This window comes from Mya arenaria, chromosome 4 (genome assembly GCF_026914265.1).
Source record: "Mya arenaria isolate MELC-2E11 chromosome 4, ASM2691426v1".
NCBI lineage: Eukaryota > Metazoa > Mollusca > Bivalvia > Myida > Myidae > Mya > Mya arenaria.
The window spans coordinates 36,124,413-36,146,062 of NC_069125.1; the positions used below are offsets into that span (position 1 = coordinate 36,124,413).

At 35.5% G+C, this 21,650-nt stretch overlaps 1 protein-coding gene across 1 annotated transcript; it reads left to right on the forward strand.

The window, feature by feature from the left end:
- The first annotated feature begins 568 nt into the window (after positions 1–568).
- LOC128230438 (CUB and sushi domain-containing protein 1-like) lies at positions 569–19,401 on the forward strand. The gene is made up of 10 exons (XM_052942701.1): positions 569–745; positions 6,729–6,890; positions 7,444–7,611; positions 7,898–8,059; positions 8,952–9,119; positions 9,603–9,776; positions 12,709–12,894; positions 15,326–15,463; positions 17,075–17,222; positions 17,964–19,401. Exons 1-10 carry the CDS (start codon positions 646–648, stop codon positions 18,553–18,555), a joined length of 1,998 nt encoding a protein of 665 aa, XP_052798661.1. The 5' UTR covers positions 569–645; the 3' UTR covers positions 18,556–19,401.
- Positions 19,402–21,650: the final 2,249 nt, after the last annotated feature.

Below are 21,650 nucleotides of genomic sequence, written 5' to 3' on the forward strand. Positions count from 1 at the left end.
AAAATCGCGGGGAATGGGCCTTACCTAGGGTCGCTGGGGTGCGGGGGCATTTTCCAGGGATTTTACCAGCAGTTCGTCTCCGCAGGGCGAGGATTTTACCCGGGCATGGCTGGACGGAAAGTCAAAGTCCCTGTTATTCCCCGGACCTGGGGGGGGGGGGGGCGTGGTTACAATTACCTGGTGCATTATATACTGTAAACTTTCATAGCACTTGTTAATTGGACTTCACACAGTAAACATGTAACCAAATCTTTGTGTCTTTGTACACCACACACCCATCCCAAGGAATACAGCAAGATCAATACACAGACGTTTGGTATTATATTATGATAAGAGGGGATTGAGGGCGGGGGGAGGGGGGGGGGGGGGGGCGAGGAGCGTCACTTATAGAAGGTTTAAACCAGGCCGTACAATTGTATACGTAGCAGCAGGTCGATAATGCATGTATACTATTAAAAGGAAGACATATATTTGACCGAACTTTTGGTTTCAAATGATAATAGTTTTACTTCTTTTTTTGTCAAATACTGTGTTTCATGTTTATATTGTAAATACTACCTAACAATCGTCATCACAGCTCCTTGTCCATCGTTGAAAGACCCGTTTCACGGAAATGTCACCATAACAACGAGCGGAGCGGTAACCATGGCAACGTATGCATGTGACGGAATTTATACCATATCCGGTAGCAACAGAAGGGAATGTCAGACAGACGGGACGTGGTCTGGATCAGAACCGGCTTGTGGTAAGGAAAAATGTTGCATGTTGCGTTTACATGACGTGAAACCACAACGGGGGCAAATTTACTCCATTTTGAGGCAAATTTGCCCTCAATGCAATGGCAAATTCACCACCGTGTATGTTGACGTTTTTATGTCCACATTTGCCACCTGGGGGTAAATTTGTCCCTTAGCGTGAATCTTTTCATATTAACGCGTCAATAGAAGTAGTGTAAAATTACATTGAAATACACATATAATTAAGAAACGGCTGTGGTATCCATATTGTTATATGTTCTGCCTTAAAATAAGAAGAAACATGTTCTTAGTTCTTAAGCGTTACATACTGTCGCTTAAAACAAGCGCCGGAAATCGGTATACTATATTATAATCTAATATCAGGAATTATAGGGCAAGTCATTTTGATAATTTAAAAAAAAATGTAATCGAAGTTAAAAGTTCGTTAAAATGTTTAAATTCACGCATAGCTGACTGTACGCAAATACGCAGTTACGTAATGCAATTGTGACAGGTCGAAGTGTTTGTTACAAAAAAATAAACGAATTTGAAAAAAGCAAAACTGAGGGGGGGGGGGGGGCTCAGTTGGTGTAGGGGTTACTAAACCCTAAGGCATCGATCTGCGTAATCCAAAATTGGCCCTAGCTACGCGCCTGAAACTTCAGTTGTAAACATGAGCAGCAAGCTGTATATAAATATTACCAAGTGTTTTTTACAATGAATGTCACGAATGAACATAAATGCAGTATGATTTCAATGGTTTAAATGAATAGAAAATAATTAATGGTGCAGTAAAAATAATGATGTCACATACATTCTGTTATAAGGATTATAACTAAAGAAGTTTCGAGAAAAAGGCGTCTCAGATTAAAGTTTTTTCTTTAAAGCTGCACTCTCATAGATTGAACGTTTTGACAACATTTTTATTTTTTTTCTTGGAACCAGCCATTTTTTTTACAAAAATCCATGGAAATAAGTGATATAAGACTGCTGACAAAAAATTAAATCACATATTTTATATTGCAGTTCAAAAAATAATGTTTTTTGCAGTTTTAAGCAATTAAACATTAATTTTCGAACGGAAATCTGCGATCGGATCTTTTGCCAGCAATCTTTTATCATTGGTTTGCAAATATTTACGCAAACATTTCGCGGGCTTAGCGCAAAACGGTTGTAACTGACTTTTTTCCAAAAGTGATATTTTCATATTTTTTAAGCTTTTTTACAAGCCTCCATAATATCCCAAAAAATTAGCTCTGTAATCTAAGGATAAATGTATATAAAGCCATATTTGTCAAAAGGTTGTATCTGAAAATGGCAATTTATTTTTGTGCAAAACGGTTGTAACTGCACTTACAACTGTTTTGCACAGAAAACTTTGAATCAATAAACCATTGGGATGGGATGTAACTCCAATATCATGATGACATCATTGATTACATCATGATTATTTAACATTGTTTTTGAGGAGAGACAGTCATATTGATGAAAAATGATTTTTTTTTTAAATAAACTCCCAACAAAATGAAAAAAATGCATGTTTAAGCATCACAATTACGAACAATATCTCATGTTTTATTCCTTTAGTCCTATTTATTCATTTATATTAATAATGTGTATGATATATTGTCCATAAGATAAAAAAAGTCATATATTTAGGAAAAAGAATTGAAAAATTTGATAGTATTTTTAGGCTCTTGCTTAAGAAAAATATGATTAGGAAAGTAAATTTAAGTTTAAAATTAAATATCCCTTTTTAGAATTTAGTTTTCTGTGTTAAGTTCGGACATGATTTTAAAACAGGAAAAGAATGTGTGTGTTTTACAAGAATATTGTTTCTCTTAGTAGTTTTTATTTGTAAACATTTATTATTTATTTATATTTCTTGGGCTTTTTATGGTAAAATGAGTTTGCATGTTAAAATTTCATATTTTGGCAATATTGACATGTTTTGTACACAGAATAAAAACTTTTATAAACTAATGAAAAACAAAGGCAATTGATCTAATGATTAAGTTACATCATAATTTGTGAAAACACAAATTAATTCCCCTACCAATTCTAGAAGAATGTTATATACTTTAACTGAATATTTCGTATCCTATAACACGCTTATTTCCAGCGGAAAACTTTATCCAATGGAAGCTATGTTGCAACCAATTTATTGCATTTCTTGTCACTCTCAGAGTAAAAAAAAGTTCCCTTTTTCTTTTTGTTCATGTGATATTCATGAGCTCTCGCTTGATTGAATGATCTTCAATAGCAAAAAAGTATATCTATTGAAGTCATTTTGACATTCGTGAGTTTGAATTCATGCTGATGGATAAAATTCTGATATTCATGAACTATATAGTTTCAAGCCATTGTGGTGTTTATGACTAGGGAAGATCTAGGGAAGTCATTTTGATATTCAAGAACTCTGGTGTTTGAAGTCATGCTGATGATTTTGACTAGGAAGAAGTAGATCTATTGATCATTTGGATATTCATGAGCTCTGTAGTCGAGTTCATGCTGGTGTTTATAAATTTCGAGAAGTACCTATGTAAAGTAATTCTGATATTCATGAGCTATACAGTTTAAAGTCATGCTTGTGTGTTCATGACTAGCGAAGAAGTAACTCAATTTAAGTCATTTTGGTATTCATAAGCCATGTCAGTTAAGCCATGCTGGTGTTTCTAACTGACTGGGTAGGCAGTATGGATAGTTGTAAAATAGTAGGTAGATGGTGTCATCAGTGTCATGGTTGTCATGCTGGTTACTACTGGTCAATACTACAAGTAACTACTGGATAAAAAATAGATAGAAATCAGATAAGATGGTAATCGTTCTTATATTCATGAACTAAGTAAATGGAAATCATGCTGGGGTTAATGATTTTTTTTTGAGTGGATGGAAGTTATTCTGAAATTCATGAGCCGATTAGATGAAAACATGCTAGGGTTAATGATTTATTTAAGAGTAGATAGAAGTTGTTCTGATATTCATGAGCCAAGTTGATTGAAATCATGCTGGGGTTAATTATTTGAGAAGATTGACAACATTCTGATATTCATGAGCCAAGTAGAAGGAAATTATTCTGATATCCATGAGCAAAGTAGATGGAAATCATGCTGGGGTTAATGATTTGTTTCGAGAAGATAGAAGACATTTTGATATTCATGAGCCAGGTAGAATGAACTTGTGTTGGGGTTAATGAATTGTTTGAGAGTAGATGGAAGTTAATCTGATATTCATGAGCCAAGTAGATGAAATCAGGCTAAGGTTAATAAATTGTTTAGAGTAGATGTAAATCATACTGGGGTTAATGACTTAAGAGGAGATGAAAGGCTTTCTGATTATCATGAGCCAAGATGATGGAAATTGTGCTAGGGTTAATGCTTTGTTTAGTTTAGAGTACCAGACTAAAGTAATTCTTATATTTATTAGCTACATGGAAATTGTGCTAGGGTTAATGCTTTGTTTAGAGTACCAGATGAAAGTAATTCTTATATTCATGAGCTACATGGAAATTATGCTAGTGTTAATGCTTTGTTTAGAGTACCAGATGGAAGTAATTCTGATATTCATGAGCTAACATGGAAATTGTACTGGGGTTGATAATATGTTTAAAAGTAGATGGAAAGTATTCTGATATTCATAAGCCAAGGTAATGGAATTCATGCTGGTGTTAATGGTTTGTTTAAAGTAAATTGAAGTCATTCTGATTATCATAAACCAAATAGATGGAAATCATGCAGGTTAATGGTGTTTAGTGTAGATGGAAAGTATTCTGATATTCATGAGCCATGCAAGTAGATGGAAATCATGCTGGTTAATGTTGTTTAGTGTAGATGGCATGTATTCTGATAGTTAGACTCCAAGTAGATGGAAATCATTCAGGTTAGTGATGTTTAGTGTAGATGGATTGTATTCAGATATTCATGATGGAAATCATGCTTGGGTTAATGAGGTTTAGTGTAGATGGAAAGTATTCATGAGCCATGCAAGTAGATGGAAATCATGCTGGGGTTAAGGATTTGTTAAGAGTAGATGGAAAGAGTCTGATATTCATGGGGGAAGGAGATGGAATTTGTGCTGAGTAAAGCCATACTGGAATATGGAAGCCTGATATTTATGAGCTTCTTACCCCTTGAATGATTTCATCAGGATGTTTTGGTACCGGATTTGGTCATTGTCACTTTTAAAATAGCTTTCATTTATTATCTATGATTTTGCTAAATGATTATATAAATTTCAAGTTCTTGTATATTTTGTACACAATGATGGTCATTATAAGAGCTGATGTCATTAGTATACTATGGTATTCGTAAAAATGTTTCTTGATGTCATTTTAACTTAAAAACTAGATATAAGAAATATACATGCATATCTTTATTAGTTAATGAAATTAACGACCCGGCGACCCGGGTTCGATTCCCGGCTTGGGCGCATGTGAGTTTGGTTTGTGGTCACCAAGCCGGACAAGTGGGTTTTCTCCGGGTTCTCCGGTTTCCCCCACAACACAAGACCACACTCTCGCGTAAAATCGTGCCAACGAGAGTAATATAATGTTGTAATAACTTGTTTCACAATCGTTGTAAAATAGATATGTTTAAACTAGTTAATGAAATTACTATTCACTTCACAATTGTATTAACAAAATGCTGTTATTCATCATTAACAGTTTAAATTAAGCTGACTATTAACTTAAAATATGATGTTCAAGATGATTACAGTATATATTGTTGTTGTTTAAATAAATAAATTATTTAATTGTCTTTCATATATAATAATTGTGGTATTAAACTAAAATTTTACCCAAACCCCTGTTTGTGATAAATATATTAACAAAAATATACATAGCATATAAGATGTTCTATACACAACTCAATTTTCAAAAAATAATGGAAAAAATCATAACTTTTATCCTCAGTTGATGTATGTAAGTATAATTTACATTGCAAGTAATAAATAGTGCTTAAAAGTTAAATATCTTAAAGCTATCAAAGAAACTTTAATAAAAAAGATTCAGTTACAACCCTTTTGCGCAAAATGTATTTAGAAATATCTTCAATTTTTCAGGCAAAACAGTTGTAACTGACTGTTACAACCCTTTTGCGCAAAAATAAATTTAGAAAATTCCTCAATTTTTTGTGCAAAACTGACTGTTTTACAAATATCTCTTTTAGAAATTGACTGCAAGGTGTTATTTTGATTTATTCACGATTTTTCTTTTGTAGACGACGACTGTCTGTGCACCCACTTCGTATCCAAACCGGTAGATACGCCAGAAATAATATTGTACGCGATCAAAGATATTGTCTATGTTGTAATTCCAACGATATTGAAGATGAATTTCATTTTGTCTGTGTGTGCCTGTCTTTTAATGATATGAGAAAGCTATATATTAAGAAATGCTATTATATAAGACCGTCTGTATTTAAATATTTACAATTGCTGCAATCAAATAATAGAACTGAGCTTATTAAACTATGTATGTTTGTTAAAGACTCTCTTAAAGTAAGATCCTCTTTAATAAATGTTAGAACTTAACATGGTAAAACTTGTTCATCCTCTGATTTAGATATATTTTAATATTACAATATTTAACCTATTTATTATAACTTTTTGTTATTTTTTGTATATATACTCGTGTGTACTATATTGTTTGTTACTATGCATTCACGTTGACATTGATAATTATAAATATATGTGTTGTTGACGATGTACATTGTGCAAGTCGAAATAAAATGTCTGTCTGTCTGTCTGTCTGTCATGAAAAGTACACAAAATTAAAACTATAATTAAAAAAAACAAAGTGAAAATGATAGGAACTAGGAAAATAAATCAGTTTTTATGCTCTCCTGAACAATTTTCAAAATGTCAGTTACAACCGTTTTGCGCTAAGCCCGCGATTTGTCCTTTCCAAGACAAAACAATAAAAAGTTGTAAAAACAGTAAATCTGTGAGAGTGCAGCTTTAAAACATTGTACGGATGTTCTTTTCCCCCAGCATGTCCTGTACTTAGCAGTCCCACAGGAGGTAACGTGGAGCTTTCTGTAGACGGACTGACGGCCACTTACTCCTGCGATGTCGGCTGGGTTCTTGTAGGCGTGACATCATTGACGTGCGTGACGTCATCTAATACGTGGAGCGGTACTGCACCCTTATGTGGTAATTAATTAAGTGTTTATATGCACGGGTGGCTTTAAGGATTCTATGTTAGAGGGGGCGTATCTTAAGGGCGTAGCCTTTTGACTTGCACGACTCTCACAGAATCGAAATGTCTCCCGTTTAAAGTGTTGCAGGGGGATTTGAAATTTTAACAATTTTAAATCCGAAAACGTTCATTTCGGACGTATTTTATTACTTTTTTCTTCTACATTTGTATATTGAAATAAAAAGTAAACTTGCACGATTTTAAGAGGGGGAAGGGGTGGGGTGCTTCACTGTTACACTCTGCGTTCGTTTGAAGTAACGTGGTGATATACGTTACCGCCCAAAAAGGTCCTGAGTATGAGCTTCAAGCCATTTTCTTTTGTTTCTTAAAATGGATGAATTGGATACAAAATTTATCCAAGAAAAAACTATCGCGCTTGATTTTATAAGCAATTACACAGAATCAACCAATCGAACTTGAATATTTTTGTATAAACCAAATCTTAGTATGTTAAAGTAGTTGATACATGGGTTCAAAAATGACCCGTTTATCCATTTTACATTTAAGTTGAGTGTCAGCCGCTGGCGTCTTTTACGAACGGTGACTACAACATAACAAGCGACGGGCTAACGTCACATGCGGAATACTTTTGTGCTGACGGCTACTACATGAACGGAGGCTCTTCGCTGACGTGTTTAACTTCGGGTGCTTGGGATGGATCGCCGCCAACCTGCTGTAATTTTTTGCACAAAGAAATCTCTTCTAGAATTCCAATGCTAACAAAATATTTTACTCCCAAATACCCCAGCTTGGAGCTTTAAATATAATGTTGTAGTTAAAGTTAGGAAACACACGGCTCTGAATATTATCGGATGTGGTAAGAGTCTAAATCGAGGCTCCGAGCATCCCTTGGGGTTGTAGATTACAAACAGACTAATGGGACGCGTAGCCTATTCGGCCTCTATTTAAGTGGGTCTGACCTCTCTTTATTTGTCTTTGGTCATTTTCCTCCTGTTTCCAGACTGTGTCGCACCCGAGGCCCCGGGCCATGGCGCTGTGTCAGTCTCCGTAGACGGCAGTACGGCCGTATACACGTGCAGCACCTGGTACAACCTGGAGGGAGCGTCCGCCCGGCAGTGCCAGGATGGAGGAATGGGGTGGTCCGATTCAAATCCTCAATGTGGTAAGAATTGACATTGCTTTCCATATGTTGCGAAAACAGTGTCCATAAACGGCTTAGCAAGTGATAATACATTGAGGAAACTTTAGGATGATGGCCTGGGATGGTAGGGTAACAGTGCTAGTAGATGTGGACGGCGACACGGCTGTGTATAACCTGGATGGCGCATCGAGTGCCAAATGTTGCCCTGGGATGGTACATTACAAATCCTCTTTGTGGTTGAAATTAACTTTGTATTATTGTGTAGCCTATGTATCATTACTGGTATATGTGGACGGCTACAAGGGTGTGTATAACCTGGATGGCGCATCGAGTGCCCAATGGTTGCCTGGAATGGTACATTACCAATCCTCTAATCCTGTCACAGTACCGGTATATTTGGGCGGTGACACGGCTGCTTATAATCTAAAGGGCCAGCTAGTACAAGAATTGAAGCGTGGGATGATCCTCTATGTGCTAAGAATTAACAATATTTAGCCGTTGTCACGATCCCAGTGGCTTAGTGAACGGCGACATCGATACCGACCCGTAAGTTGGTAGAAAAATGTATGCATTACATATATGTTCGTAAACCAATTAAGGACAGAGCAATTTGAACCTGCATTTATCATGTGCTGTTCCTTGCGTGTGTGCCCAACGTCACTAATCTCACGTTATATTACGTCACACGAAATGTATAGTGCGGAAGGACGACGTATCCTGCGTTCTCTCGGCGGATTTGTATGGATTATCACTTATTTTCAACTTTTCTTATCCTAAAATGAATAAATACCCGAATAACTATAAACTTAAAATAAGATCTCAACAAACGTCATGATTTTGGACACATTCTTTGTATGCGCGTTTCGGGATTGCTATATTCAAGTACTACTAGTATCATTTCGATTCACTTTAGTTCAATGTTCCGGCATCACAGCGCCAGAAAGTGGGGGTATTTCATTATCCACTAACGGAACCGTGACGTCAGCAACGTTTTCGTGTGACGTCGGATACACGATTTCCGGCGAAGTGACGTCAACCTGTATTGACGCCAACACGTGGAGCTCCATTGTCCCCGATTGCAGTAAGTGCAACTTATAAAGTGGAACATTATCCGTTCTGTCTAATTCATTTACAGAATAGATTGTTACGTTCGACAATTTATAGAAACGAATGAGTTGGCATGCATTCTATTAAGAGCATTTTCAAAAAGATATATCACCTCGTGCATAATGCCGAATATTTGCTTTTGTGTTGATTTTTATCCGGTATCAAATGTTTGTATTTTACTTACTGAAATAACTTTCTGAAGCCCCCCCCCCCAAAAAAAAAACAACAAAAAACAAAACAAAAAAAAACAACACAACAACTACAAAACACAACAAAACAACAACACAAAAAAACAAACAAAACAAAACAAAAAACAACAACCAAACTACCAAAAAAACAACAACCAAACTACCAAAAAAACAACAACACAACAACAAAAAAACGGGACATAATATCGGCTGAGGCATAGGTTGCGAAATAACGCTATTGGGTGATTGGAAAGATTATATGTTTTCAGTTCAATGTGTTACCCCTCCGACTCTGACGTCTGGCCAATACACTTTGACGTCTGACAACACACAGACGTCAGCGTCTGTAGAGTGTGACATCGGTTCGACATTGAGTGGAAGTGTAACACTCTCATGTGACGTCACCGGTCAATGGGAGATTACAGGGGACTCCCCTTCATGTGGTAACATATATTTGGAAATTGTTCTATTACAATAATTTTACAAAATACAGATCATTTATACTTGCACACGTACGCCCTAGCTACAATAATGCGTGACTAGGGATACTCTTTTATTATTTTGACATTTCTTATGTATCCCTGTCTCGAGTCTGCCATAGTAAAAAAACGTGAACAAACTCGTTGACAGCCATCGAGGTGGACTACCGTACGTCCTGGGATACCCGGACAAATATACTTTTCTCCTATACTCCATAAGTTTTTGAGGTATTGACTTCAAACTTCATACTTTTATTAACTGTGATGGGAGAAGTGCTCTGCATAACAAACACATGTTTGTGAATGGTATTGTAAAGTTATTGCCCTTGATTATTTGTATACTTCAACCTTACTTATCTTTATACATGTAGTTCCATATGCTTTTGCGGTAAAGAATTCAAACTTCATACACATATTGACTATGTTTATGAGAGGTGCTGTGTAAAAGAATCATTATTTAGTGTATGGTATCTGGGACCAATAGCTACACTCCCAGATTGTGATGCCCTTTGAATATTTTTTTTATATTTTTTACCTTTTTAACTCCATACTTGTTATGATATTGACTTCAAACTTTACACATATGGTATCTGGGACCAATAGCCCTACTCCCAGGGTGTATTGCCCTTTGAATGTTTTCATTCTTTTTTTTTAATTTTCTCCACAAATCACATTTTAAGATATTGACTTTAAACTTCATACACACTTGGTGGTATTTTGAAGTTATTGCCCTTTGTTTACTTTTATACTTTTGTTGTACCGAGACAAGTCTACTTTTTGTCATAACTCGTTTTTGCGGTATTGACATCGAATTTATACACACATTGACTCCGCTGAGGAAAGGTAAACTTGTTTTTTTGTATGACATTCATATTATTTAGTTATGTCCCTTTGATTATTTGTGTATAATTTCTATATCGTTTTACTTCTCGCGATTACTCTATACGTTTTTGAGATATGCGCTTTAAAGTAAAAAACAAGTTTGTACTTGGTTTTTTAGAGTTATTCCCCTTTGATTATTTTGATACTTATTTTTCACTTTTATACTGTATTCTCTATAATGCACCAGTCACTTGTAACCACGGCCCCCCAGGTCCGGGGATATACCGGGGATAGCTGGGGAAAAGGGCCGTGTTTTTACTTTCCAGGTGGACCCGCAGGGTGTCACGTAACAGAGTTACGTATAGAATGTGACGTAATACGTTATATTTAAGATATAATTAAGATTAAATTAAATGGATATGTGTCTACATACTGTATGTTTAGTAATTAATGGCATATTTGATTGTCATTTGAATATGAAAATGGTTGACAGCCGACCTGGTACAAATGTACAAAATGGTCATGTTAATTACAAAAAACGTGTATTCCTTGGGTTGTAAAGCTGTCATATTCAGACCACAAATTAGTATAAGAGAGATGATTTTGGATGTAAAAAGACAGGAGGGGTTAGGCAAGGCAAGGAGAGCGGCCTTGGGTCCTTAATGGACGGCAGTTAGGATGCGGGATTACCTTAAATGTCATGCTGTATTTAGAACTTATTATTATACTTAGAAAGAACGTGGAGCAATAAAGAACTGACATTATTGTTTAATAACTTAAAGACTTCCAACAGTTTAAGTGAACACTTAGAGAGTTCTGTGGCTGTTACGTCACAAGGGCCGGGTGACCGCGGTGGTTTTGTCATAGCGCCAAATTTAGCGGAGATTGGGCCTTATATAGAGTATCTGGGATGCGGGGGCATTTGGCCGGGGTTTAACCATCAGTTCGTCTCCGCAGGGCGGGGATTTTACCCGGGGTTGGCTGGACTGAAAGTCAAAGTCCCGGCTATTCCCCGGACCTGGGGGGCCGTGATTACAATTGACTGGTGCATAATGTCACTCACTCTCCTAACACTGACTGAACAAAGTCAATTGAAGGTCAAACTATAAAGTCAATACAGGACATATAATTATCCTGCTATTAATACAGCAACGGTAAACCAAGCAGTCAACTTAATTAAAAACTGTTGTATTGTTTTAAAAACTAAAAAGACAATTTCATGCTTTATTTCACATATGTTATTGCCATTATTTTTATTTACAATACAGCCTACATGTACAGCAAATGAAATTGCAGATAGGCAATCACTAAGTACAAGGCTTAGTTATTAAAAATTTCAGCTTCCGTGGGGGTTTGAAGTTCCACCTACTGCCACTCATCCAATACACAAGATTATGCTTTGACAATCTAACAGCCCATGAGGTTGTATTCATTGTCAGTTAGATGACCCGAAGTAACCTTTTAATGATTAAGAAGGGCTACGCTCTCTCCGCCCATTGTTAATCATTAAAAGGTTACTTTATGTCATCTAACTATTACAAAGCTGAACTGAAGACCAATTACTTAACTGATGTCTTTACACCGACACAGGGCATAACAGGAGCATCCACCACTCCCAGTGAGTGGTGTTGTGGGGTATAATTTACATCGAGTGATATCTCTCGTTTATTACTTTATTATGAGACTTCTGATATATTTTTATTTCTACACAGTTATCTGCCTTTACAAGTATATTGAAGATCAATATATCTAAGTATGCCCCCACTTTAGTGTCATATAAAAAACTTTTCAATAATGTTGTTTAAGTTTTGATCGTATAATCATTATTTTAACCATTACTATATCTTATTTACTAGCTATACAGCTTTTTAAATCTATTATTATTCACAATATTGATATACATGAACAATATCTATATTTTTCAGCTATACATGAATGGTAATTGATAAATGGTATCGGCTACCTTGTCACGATGATCACATGCATGAACGATTTGTTTACTGTATATATTTGTTTAACGCGATGCATTGTTGCATAAGTCAAATAAAACTTCTGTTCTGTTCTGTTTATTTAGTATCATGCGTTGACCCACCAACAACTACAGGAGGAGCGTATACGTTAAAATCCAACGGCACGACGACTTACGGCGAATTGACGTGTGAGATCGGTTACACGTTAGACGGTGACGTCAATTCGGTTCTACAATGCTCGAGTAACGGAACGTGGTCTTCAACATTTACGTCAACTTCATCTCAGTGCGGTAGTGGAGCATTATTTCTTTCATGCTTTACGATGAAATATGGGGTTTTAACAGCGAAATAACAACAGTGAAAATATCAATTTGATATTTTCACTGCAAAATAAGGAGTGAAAATATCAACTTTCAGAACTACTTTTAAATTCCTTTGTTGTTACATGTACTTGCCTTGATCAAAACAGAATATTGGACTTCAGTAAATTATGTCAAAAAATGTTTTAAAAAAAAGAAAGAAATATTTTATAAATTTAAATAAATATATAATTGGAAATTAACAACTTACCGTTTATTACCGGTTATCCCGTTTATCAAACATTTTACTGATCTTTGAAGCTGAATGTTCGATCATTTGCTTTCATATCAAACAAATTACAGGCAAAAACAACTGTTCGAACATAAATAAAATTTTATATCCTCGTTCAAATGTATTTTGAACTGCTAACCGTTGTACTACGTAAAATGAGCTTCCTGGAGAATTCACACATTTTACAGATAGATCCGATATTTTTTACCCCACCACACCTCAAAATGTGTCAACAAACTCTTTATCTGAAAAACAAACATTTTAAATCGAAACAGACTGGTCTCTGACAGTAAGATGACTGAATATTAACTTACTATAAACACGCGTACATGCAGTCTTAAACTAAGAAGAATGGTTAAAATCCAATGAATATCCACATTTGTTTTGCTAACACATTTGACCTTCCAAAATTTTCATTCTTTTAATAGCGGCGTAGTAATTTGGTTTTGTATTCATGCCCATCTTAAAATAAAAAGTGTTTTCATTATTTTTTGGAACATATGTGCACTAATAATACTTCATTGTTTACTGTTCATAAAGCGTTGCAATAAAAAAACCCAGCGAATATTAAGCTATAAGAATGAATAGCAGAGAACTATTTCTCAGCAGACCGAAAGTAGAAAAGTTGACAGCTATAACTATGCATGAGGGGCGCCCCACGGGTTGCGGCGTAAAGCCCACCCTTTTCAAAAAAGGGGGTAATTCAGAAATAAATAAAAAAACAAACAAATAAAACTCCGAAAATAAGCATAAAAGAAACAGAAAAAATGTTTATTTCAGTGTAAGATCGTATTTAATTTCGCTCGTGATCATAAAAAACTACATTTTCACTCGTTGCTTCGCCACTCGTGAAAATATGTTTTTCTATGACACTCGTGAAATAAAATACGATCTTACACTGAAATAAACAAATATACTCTATTTCCATCATTATTAACGTTATAATAAAACGGTTATTTATAAAACTTCAACGTTTACGTCAACTTCATCTCAGTGAGGTCGTGGAGTAGTTTTCTAAAAAATATTAAATGATTGGTGAATGCTAAAACATTTACTCTGGTCTTTTTCTCGGAATCCTTCATAAAAAAACATTTTTTTGACTTTTATTCGTCATGAAAAATACCAATTAATCTATGAGTTTTAGATGTATGATATACATGTACTGAATATACATGTATAGTTTATTAAACCACATGTATTGACTTCCATTAGGATCGGAAAAGAGTGCTAAACCAGTGATACACTTTTACCAAGTACCGATACACTTTTAGTAAGTTTATACAACAGAGTCGTTATATGAATGACAATAAACATTTTTTTGGGGTTTAAAGCTGCACTCTCACAGATTGAACGTTTTGACAACCGTTTTTATTTTTTGTCTTGGAACAAGCCAATTCTTGCGAAAATGCATAGAAACCAGTTATATAAGACTGCTGACAAAAAAATTAGATTGCAGATTTTTATATATATATGTTAAAAAATTGATAATTTATGCATATTTCTCAAACCGTTTTTAACGGTTTAAACCATAAAACCTTCATTTTTGAACGGAAATATGAAAATCTGCGATCTGATCTTTTGTCAGCAATCTTTTATTTTTGGTTTGCAGATGTTTACGCACAAATTTGTTCTTTCCAAGATATTTTTTTTTTGTAAAAACGGTATATCTGTGAGAGTGCAGCTTTAAGTATGTTCTTTTGTGCTTTAAACATGATAATATATTTTTTTACAGTATATGTGTTTTAATATGCTATACCTGTATACAAACACTTTTTCTTGGTGCATGGGGAAAAATGTTGATGAAATGAATTCATATGGTAAAATTTAAAATTAAGATTGAACAAGTTATTTAATTTTTCTTAAGAATTTTCAATAATATATAGCCTGCAGAAAACTACATATAATTAAACAACATGGTAATGAATGTTCATTTATCACAATTATGATAAGAACTTTAATAATTATATACACTGTAGAGAGAATTGTATTGGTTTTGACAAAACATCTTGATAAAAATCATTAATGTTTCCAACCTTAATTAACTTAGATTAAGATCTTTTGGATAAGCACTCTTCCACTGATAAAATAATATTTACTGATCCGTTGATATGATACATATTCTATTTTCAGTTTTAGAAAGTTCATCTCAAGCGTCAAGCGGCGGTGACGACCTTTTGACTGCGGTTATCGCGTTGTCCATTCTGTCGGCATTGCTGGCTGTCGGTTTGGTCACCTTAGCTGTGTACGCTTTCGTCATCAAGGGCATAGGTATTCTCCAATTTCTCGAACAATCTTCAGCGAGAACATTTTTCTCCTATTATAATCATATATAGTTATGATAGTCAAAATATTAAAAAAAAACACCCAGTACGGTCCATAATTGTAATGCGTTATTTTTTAAAAGTATATTTAACACCCAACTAACTTTTAAATTCCCCGGTGTATTAAACTAAGTATTGTTCTGTTTTGATTACAAAAACACAGGCAGCTTTTGTTGTATGCAAAATCCAACATTTAATTCTTGGTATTTATTTATAATGCACCAGTCAATTGTAACCACGGCCCCCAGGTCCGGGTATATACCAGGGGTAGCCGGGGAAATGGGATGTGTTTTCACCTTTCAGGTGGCCCCGCAGTACCGGATGAATGCGGTGATTTTGTCTACGCTTTAAAAATAGCGGGGAATGGGCCTTACCTAGGGTCCCTGGGGTGCGGAGACATTTGGCGGGGATTTTGACATCTGTTCGTCCCCTCAGGACGGGGATTTTAGCCGGGGTTGACTGGACCGAAAGTCAAAGTCCCCACTATTCCCCGGACCTGCGGGGGGCGTGGTAACAATTGACTGGTGCATTAGTGCAATATTAGAGGCTTACAGCCGGTTCCCAGTTTACATTTCTGTTAAATTCAGCTTCAGTAGCCGTGGCCAAAGTCTCAGAGGTACGCTCAAACCATCGTCTACCGCCATTGTTTTAACCTTTAACTTCAGCTGTATGTAGGTTATATTGACAAAAAACTACCAACACTCTTGAGCTAAGCCCGATGTTTTCACTCCTCACAGCACCCCAAACATGTTTTATAAACAAATGTATTGTTTTATTGCACGTATTCTTATGCTTTATTCAGTGTGTGTAAACCACGTGATTAATTGCGTCATAAATGCTATGTCGGAAGGCAATATTTTATTTCGAATAAAGACTTTTAAACAAAGATAACACTATTTCTTCACCATTTCAAATGAAACATAACGCAGTCTTTGCCGCTTACGGAGCCCCGCCTTCGGTCTTTTACCAGAGTTTGATTGAGAGTTTTTTAAAACATTTCGAATAATCTTTTCAATACAAGGCCGTCTGACGAAGCACTGTCAAATCATAATTTTGGAAACAGTTTTATTGAAGTGTTTTATGAAACTAATCACCTTATAAAACTCCGGTAATAAAACGAAGGCGTTGCTCTGTAAGCGGCATAGACTGCCCTGTGTTTCATTTAAAATGGTGTGTAAAAGAAGAGTTGATTTAAGTCTTCATTTTCAGCAGAACGTTGCCTTCCGACGTAGCATATGATTATGACGTTATTTATCACGTGTGGTATACACACATTGTTATTGACGGCCATTCTTTATCTTAAGATACATATACATTCCACGATCATGGCCTTCTTCTCCTCCTCCCGAGCTCCTAATGCACAACTTGTTCCCAAATTATGTGTCCATGTAGTGAATATATATTTTTATATGTGTAAATATTTTATTGACATTTTTCTTCGAAAGAGCCCACGTCATCTCTCCTCCAGCTATCCGCATTCCCTTCTCTCAAAGCACCAAAGCTACAGCCTGGATATTTTTCACGTGATTAATAGTTTGTACATGTAATTTAATTAAAGCCGGTTCCTGCAAAGTGGACAACGTTCGAGCTCCGGCCAAAGCCTCAGCCTTCCCCATCTCCAGGGCTCCAGTAGATCACTCTCAGCACGTAATGGACTCCCGGATACTTCCGACGCCCTTACACCCAGAATACACAATGACACCCAGGTAATGTTCAAGGTCTTTGATCATTGCACATACTAAAAGTATTTTGTGGTAAAAACATAAAACACGTTTAATAATAGCACGTTCTTAGAGGGCTTAAACGTATGCTTAGCTGACAAACTCTTTTAAGACCAAAACATTTATTTTTATCAAAGCCGACCAGTCCTAAATATCTATTAATATTATACAATTATTGCACTTCAGTGAGGTCGATATGGTGATTTATCGACCTGATAAAGGGACATCACCGTGTCGACCGAAACTGTAGTGCAATAATTGTTTTATTATTAAATCAATAGTCTACGATTAATAACATAAACCCAGGGAAAGTTTTTTTTTTAATTTATCATAGATTTTAAACTTTCAGTATAAACGTAGAACTTAAACATATATATCAAGATCAATCTTGCCTGATCAAAAAATTATACAATTATTAAAAAACCCAACTATATAATGTACATATAACTATGTATTACTATCAGCGAAGCAAAACGCTCGCCAGACGCCATGTTTGTTTACATCGGAAGTTGAGTTTATGACGTAACAGTTTCGTACCCAGGCGATTCGCTCGCGAAATGATTCTCGCTCAGGTCAATACGTGTTTTAAGGTTCCGCCTACGAGTCAACACAGCAATTTATCGTCGGTCATGTGACCACGTTTAATCCAATAAAAATCGCCAAAGTAATACGATTTAATAATATAGTCTTTTGTATAAACAATTATTGACTGTTCTGTTTTGGCAGAAACGGCTTTGTGACACCGCGGGAACCGTCCATGCGGTCTGCTCTCTCCACCGGAAGTTTAGAGTTTGACCTGGTCCGGGAGACGACTGCCAGCTCCATATACCAACATCCGGCCCCTTGGACCACTAAGACAAACGGTCAGATGTACAAAATCTCCGACAACGCCAACAGTGCCAAAATAAATGGACAGGCCATTTCCTCCGACAATATGTATCACAAACCTGGAAGCGATGATACTGGTTCACCACGACCTAACGGAAAAAAGAAACGTAAGAAACAATCGATGGCAAAGCGACTTCAACTGGACAACTCAGACAATTCCTTCAACAGCGATCAAGATATTTCAAATACTCATCGCTCATTGACAAGCGTACCGTCTCCAATACCGGAGTCCGCGGACGAAAACAAGACGGTCGAAGAGCAACGGAATATATGTCATATAGCTGAGAGCAGTAAAGGAAAGACACGGACAGGGCTATCTATTCCAATGCACAAACATTCAAAGGCGTCGGTGTCAAGTCATGTTATAGCCATGGAAACTGAAGATCTCCATCACACGCCACGCTCTGGTCTCATTCCATCCGTTCAGTAACTGGCGTTGTAATATATTAAAGTGTCACTCTTATTCAAAATCAATACATGTATAACAAACATAAATTTTGAGTGATTAACCTTCAACAACTTACTTAATAATTTATGGAAAGTCTTAATTACTGTTAACAAGTTTATTACCGTGTATTTAATAGCAGAAAACGCAAAAATATTAAATGATCGGTGAATGCTGAAAGATTTACTGTGATCTACTATCGTCTCATATTAAACGCAATATCCTTCACAAGAACCATTGTTTTTAGACATTAATTAATCCTTTTTGGTAAATTAAAACAATTGTTTTAAATATGGTAAATCTTATTTGGGAGTAATAGTGCATCTTTAAATCACGCGGCATATAAAATGGGAGACATGAGGGTTATTTGGTCAAATTATCTAACTGTACATCGCTGTCTATATATGCTATATAAAATCATATTTATAAATAAGGTATAAGCTCTACTTAAATAGTCATCTTAATAAAATGAAACAAGACGAAATGCTTTCACCAGACGGGTTATTGTGTCAATACCGGTATGTACAAGATACAAATAGTAATGTATATGTATTTTTTGTACATAAATGTATATGAACTCTCATAAAATAATACTCTTTTTTTTACAAAAATCAATGAGAATGGAAACAAAAAAAAACATTCAGCTGTGACTCGAATCGCCCAAGACAAAACAGAGATAAAAATGGCTTTATGAAAAAGACATGCAGGAAACGTGTGCCCGTTTCCGCCGGTAAAAGCTTTCAAGTCACCATGTCCAGTGTGTGTATACCACCTGATAAATTGCGTCATAAATGTTACGTCGGAAGAAAATATTTTTCTCTGAATGAAACCTTTAAACAAAGATAACTTTACAATTTCTTCACCATTTTAAATGAAACATTTTGCAGTCTACGCCACTTACAGAGCTCCGCCTTCGGTCTTTTACCAGACTTTGATTGTGAGTTTAATTTCTGAAAATACTTCGACAAACCTTTTCACAAAACCGCCGCCTCATGGAGCACTGTCAAACATTAGTTTGGAAATAGTTTTGTCGAAGTGTTTGAGTAAATAGTCGGGAGTCCATCAGAGGAAAATGTGACGAGCCATGGCATCGGAGAGTAGAATGTGGCATGCGTGCTATATCTTAACTTTGATATGTTAGCAATCTGAAACTGCCCCATGCCACTCGAGATTTTGCCCTATATGCTCAGAATTAGGTCAAAGGTCAACTGAGTGCACTTTATATACATGGTAATTGAAAAAACACCATATCTTTGTCAATTTTAGGTTTACAATAACCCACATGGTATCAAAATGGAGCTTAGGATTTGGCCTTCATTTACCACTTACTAAATTTTATATACCTGTGAAAAGTTAAGATATAGCATGCATGCCAAATTCTACTCTCCGATGCCATGGACCGTCAAAAATAAGCGACTTTTCCCCTTATGGACTCCCGACTAAAACTTATCATCCAATCAAACTCCGATAACGAAACGAAGGCGGGTCTCTTTAAGCAGCATAAACCTCCCTAAAATTTCATTTAAAATGGTGTAGAAAAAGAAAAGTTATCTTGGTTTGGAGTATTCGATTTAAGCAAAATGTTGCCGTCCGACGTAGTTTATATGACGTAATTTATCACGTGGTATACACACACTTATGTCGGGCCTCGCTTACTGAATATGTTAACAATATGACAGAAATAAACTAGCCGACATACGAGTTGAGTATTTATATGTAATTTATGAAAAACACATACAGTAAAATAATAATAATAAAACATATGTGCACTCCGGAATAATGTACAATAGACAATATCATACCTGCACGAAATCCTCGTGCATAAAACTTATCATTATACTAGTGTACCGCATAAGACAATATTTTCTTCGCTATTCTACAAAATTCAATTATCCGCTAGGATTGGATTTAAAAGCGGTCCAAACATTAGGGCTTGAAAAGCGGTCTGAAATCTTAATGGATCATCGGATATACTCGGTCAAGCCATTTTGATAATTGTTCTATTATGTAATCAAAATCGTAAGCTCCTTTAAACAGAACAGAACAGAACAGAACAAAATTTATTTCGTTTAAACATTTCAAACAAATCTAGACAATGAAACAGGTCAGTGTGACCCCTGATCAAAGCGATCGGTCACAAATTACTGTTTATGATTAAACAAACGTAATGCAAGAAAATAAGTTATTTAATGTGTTTTAGAAGTTTAAAGCTGCACTCTCACAGATTGTTCGTTTTGACAACTTTTTAGCTTTTTGCCTTGAAATTAGCCAATTTTTGTGTAAATATTTGGAAACCAGTGATATAAAACTGCTGACAATATACTCAGATCGCAATTTTCATATTTACGTTCGAAAATTTATGTTTTATGGCTTAAAGCGTTATCAATGCTTTAGGAAAAACATTTTTCGGCAAAAAGCAATTATTTTAACGTAAATATGAAAACTCATCTGACATTTTTCAGCAGTTTTTTCAGTAACTAGTATCAAAATAAGACAAAAGGTTGCCAAAACAGTCAATTACTTTGAACATAGATGACATAACTATCTACGTATACATTTCTTTCTAAAATCAGCATGCAGTTGGCATTCAAACATAAGCGGCACCCTTGTAATATGACTTCCATCTTCATACAATTCAACTTGAATTGTTTAATCTAGTCCAGTTTTATTGATGAAATTCATTAAAGCGACACTCTTGTTCAACATCAATACATACACATGTATAGCAAACATACATTTTGATTAATATACATATAACTACTTACTAAGTAATGCATTTATAGAAAATAAAATACTAATAAAAGAATGTAACCGTGTATTTAATAGCTAAAAACGAAAAAAATACCAAATGATTGGTGAATGCTAAAATATTTACTGCGATCTACTATAGTCTCATAAGTTAGATACACTATGTTATCTGCACCTTTCTTTCTAGTTTAGGTATCGTTTATTTAAGGATTGATTCTTATTTTTTTGTGCGTTCATGCAGTATGAACGCTCGGCCGCGATTTTGCATATGCATAAACCGCATGAACGCACAAAAAGTAAGGATCAATACTTATATTTACATTTTTCCTTCT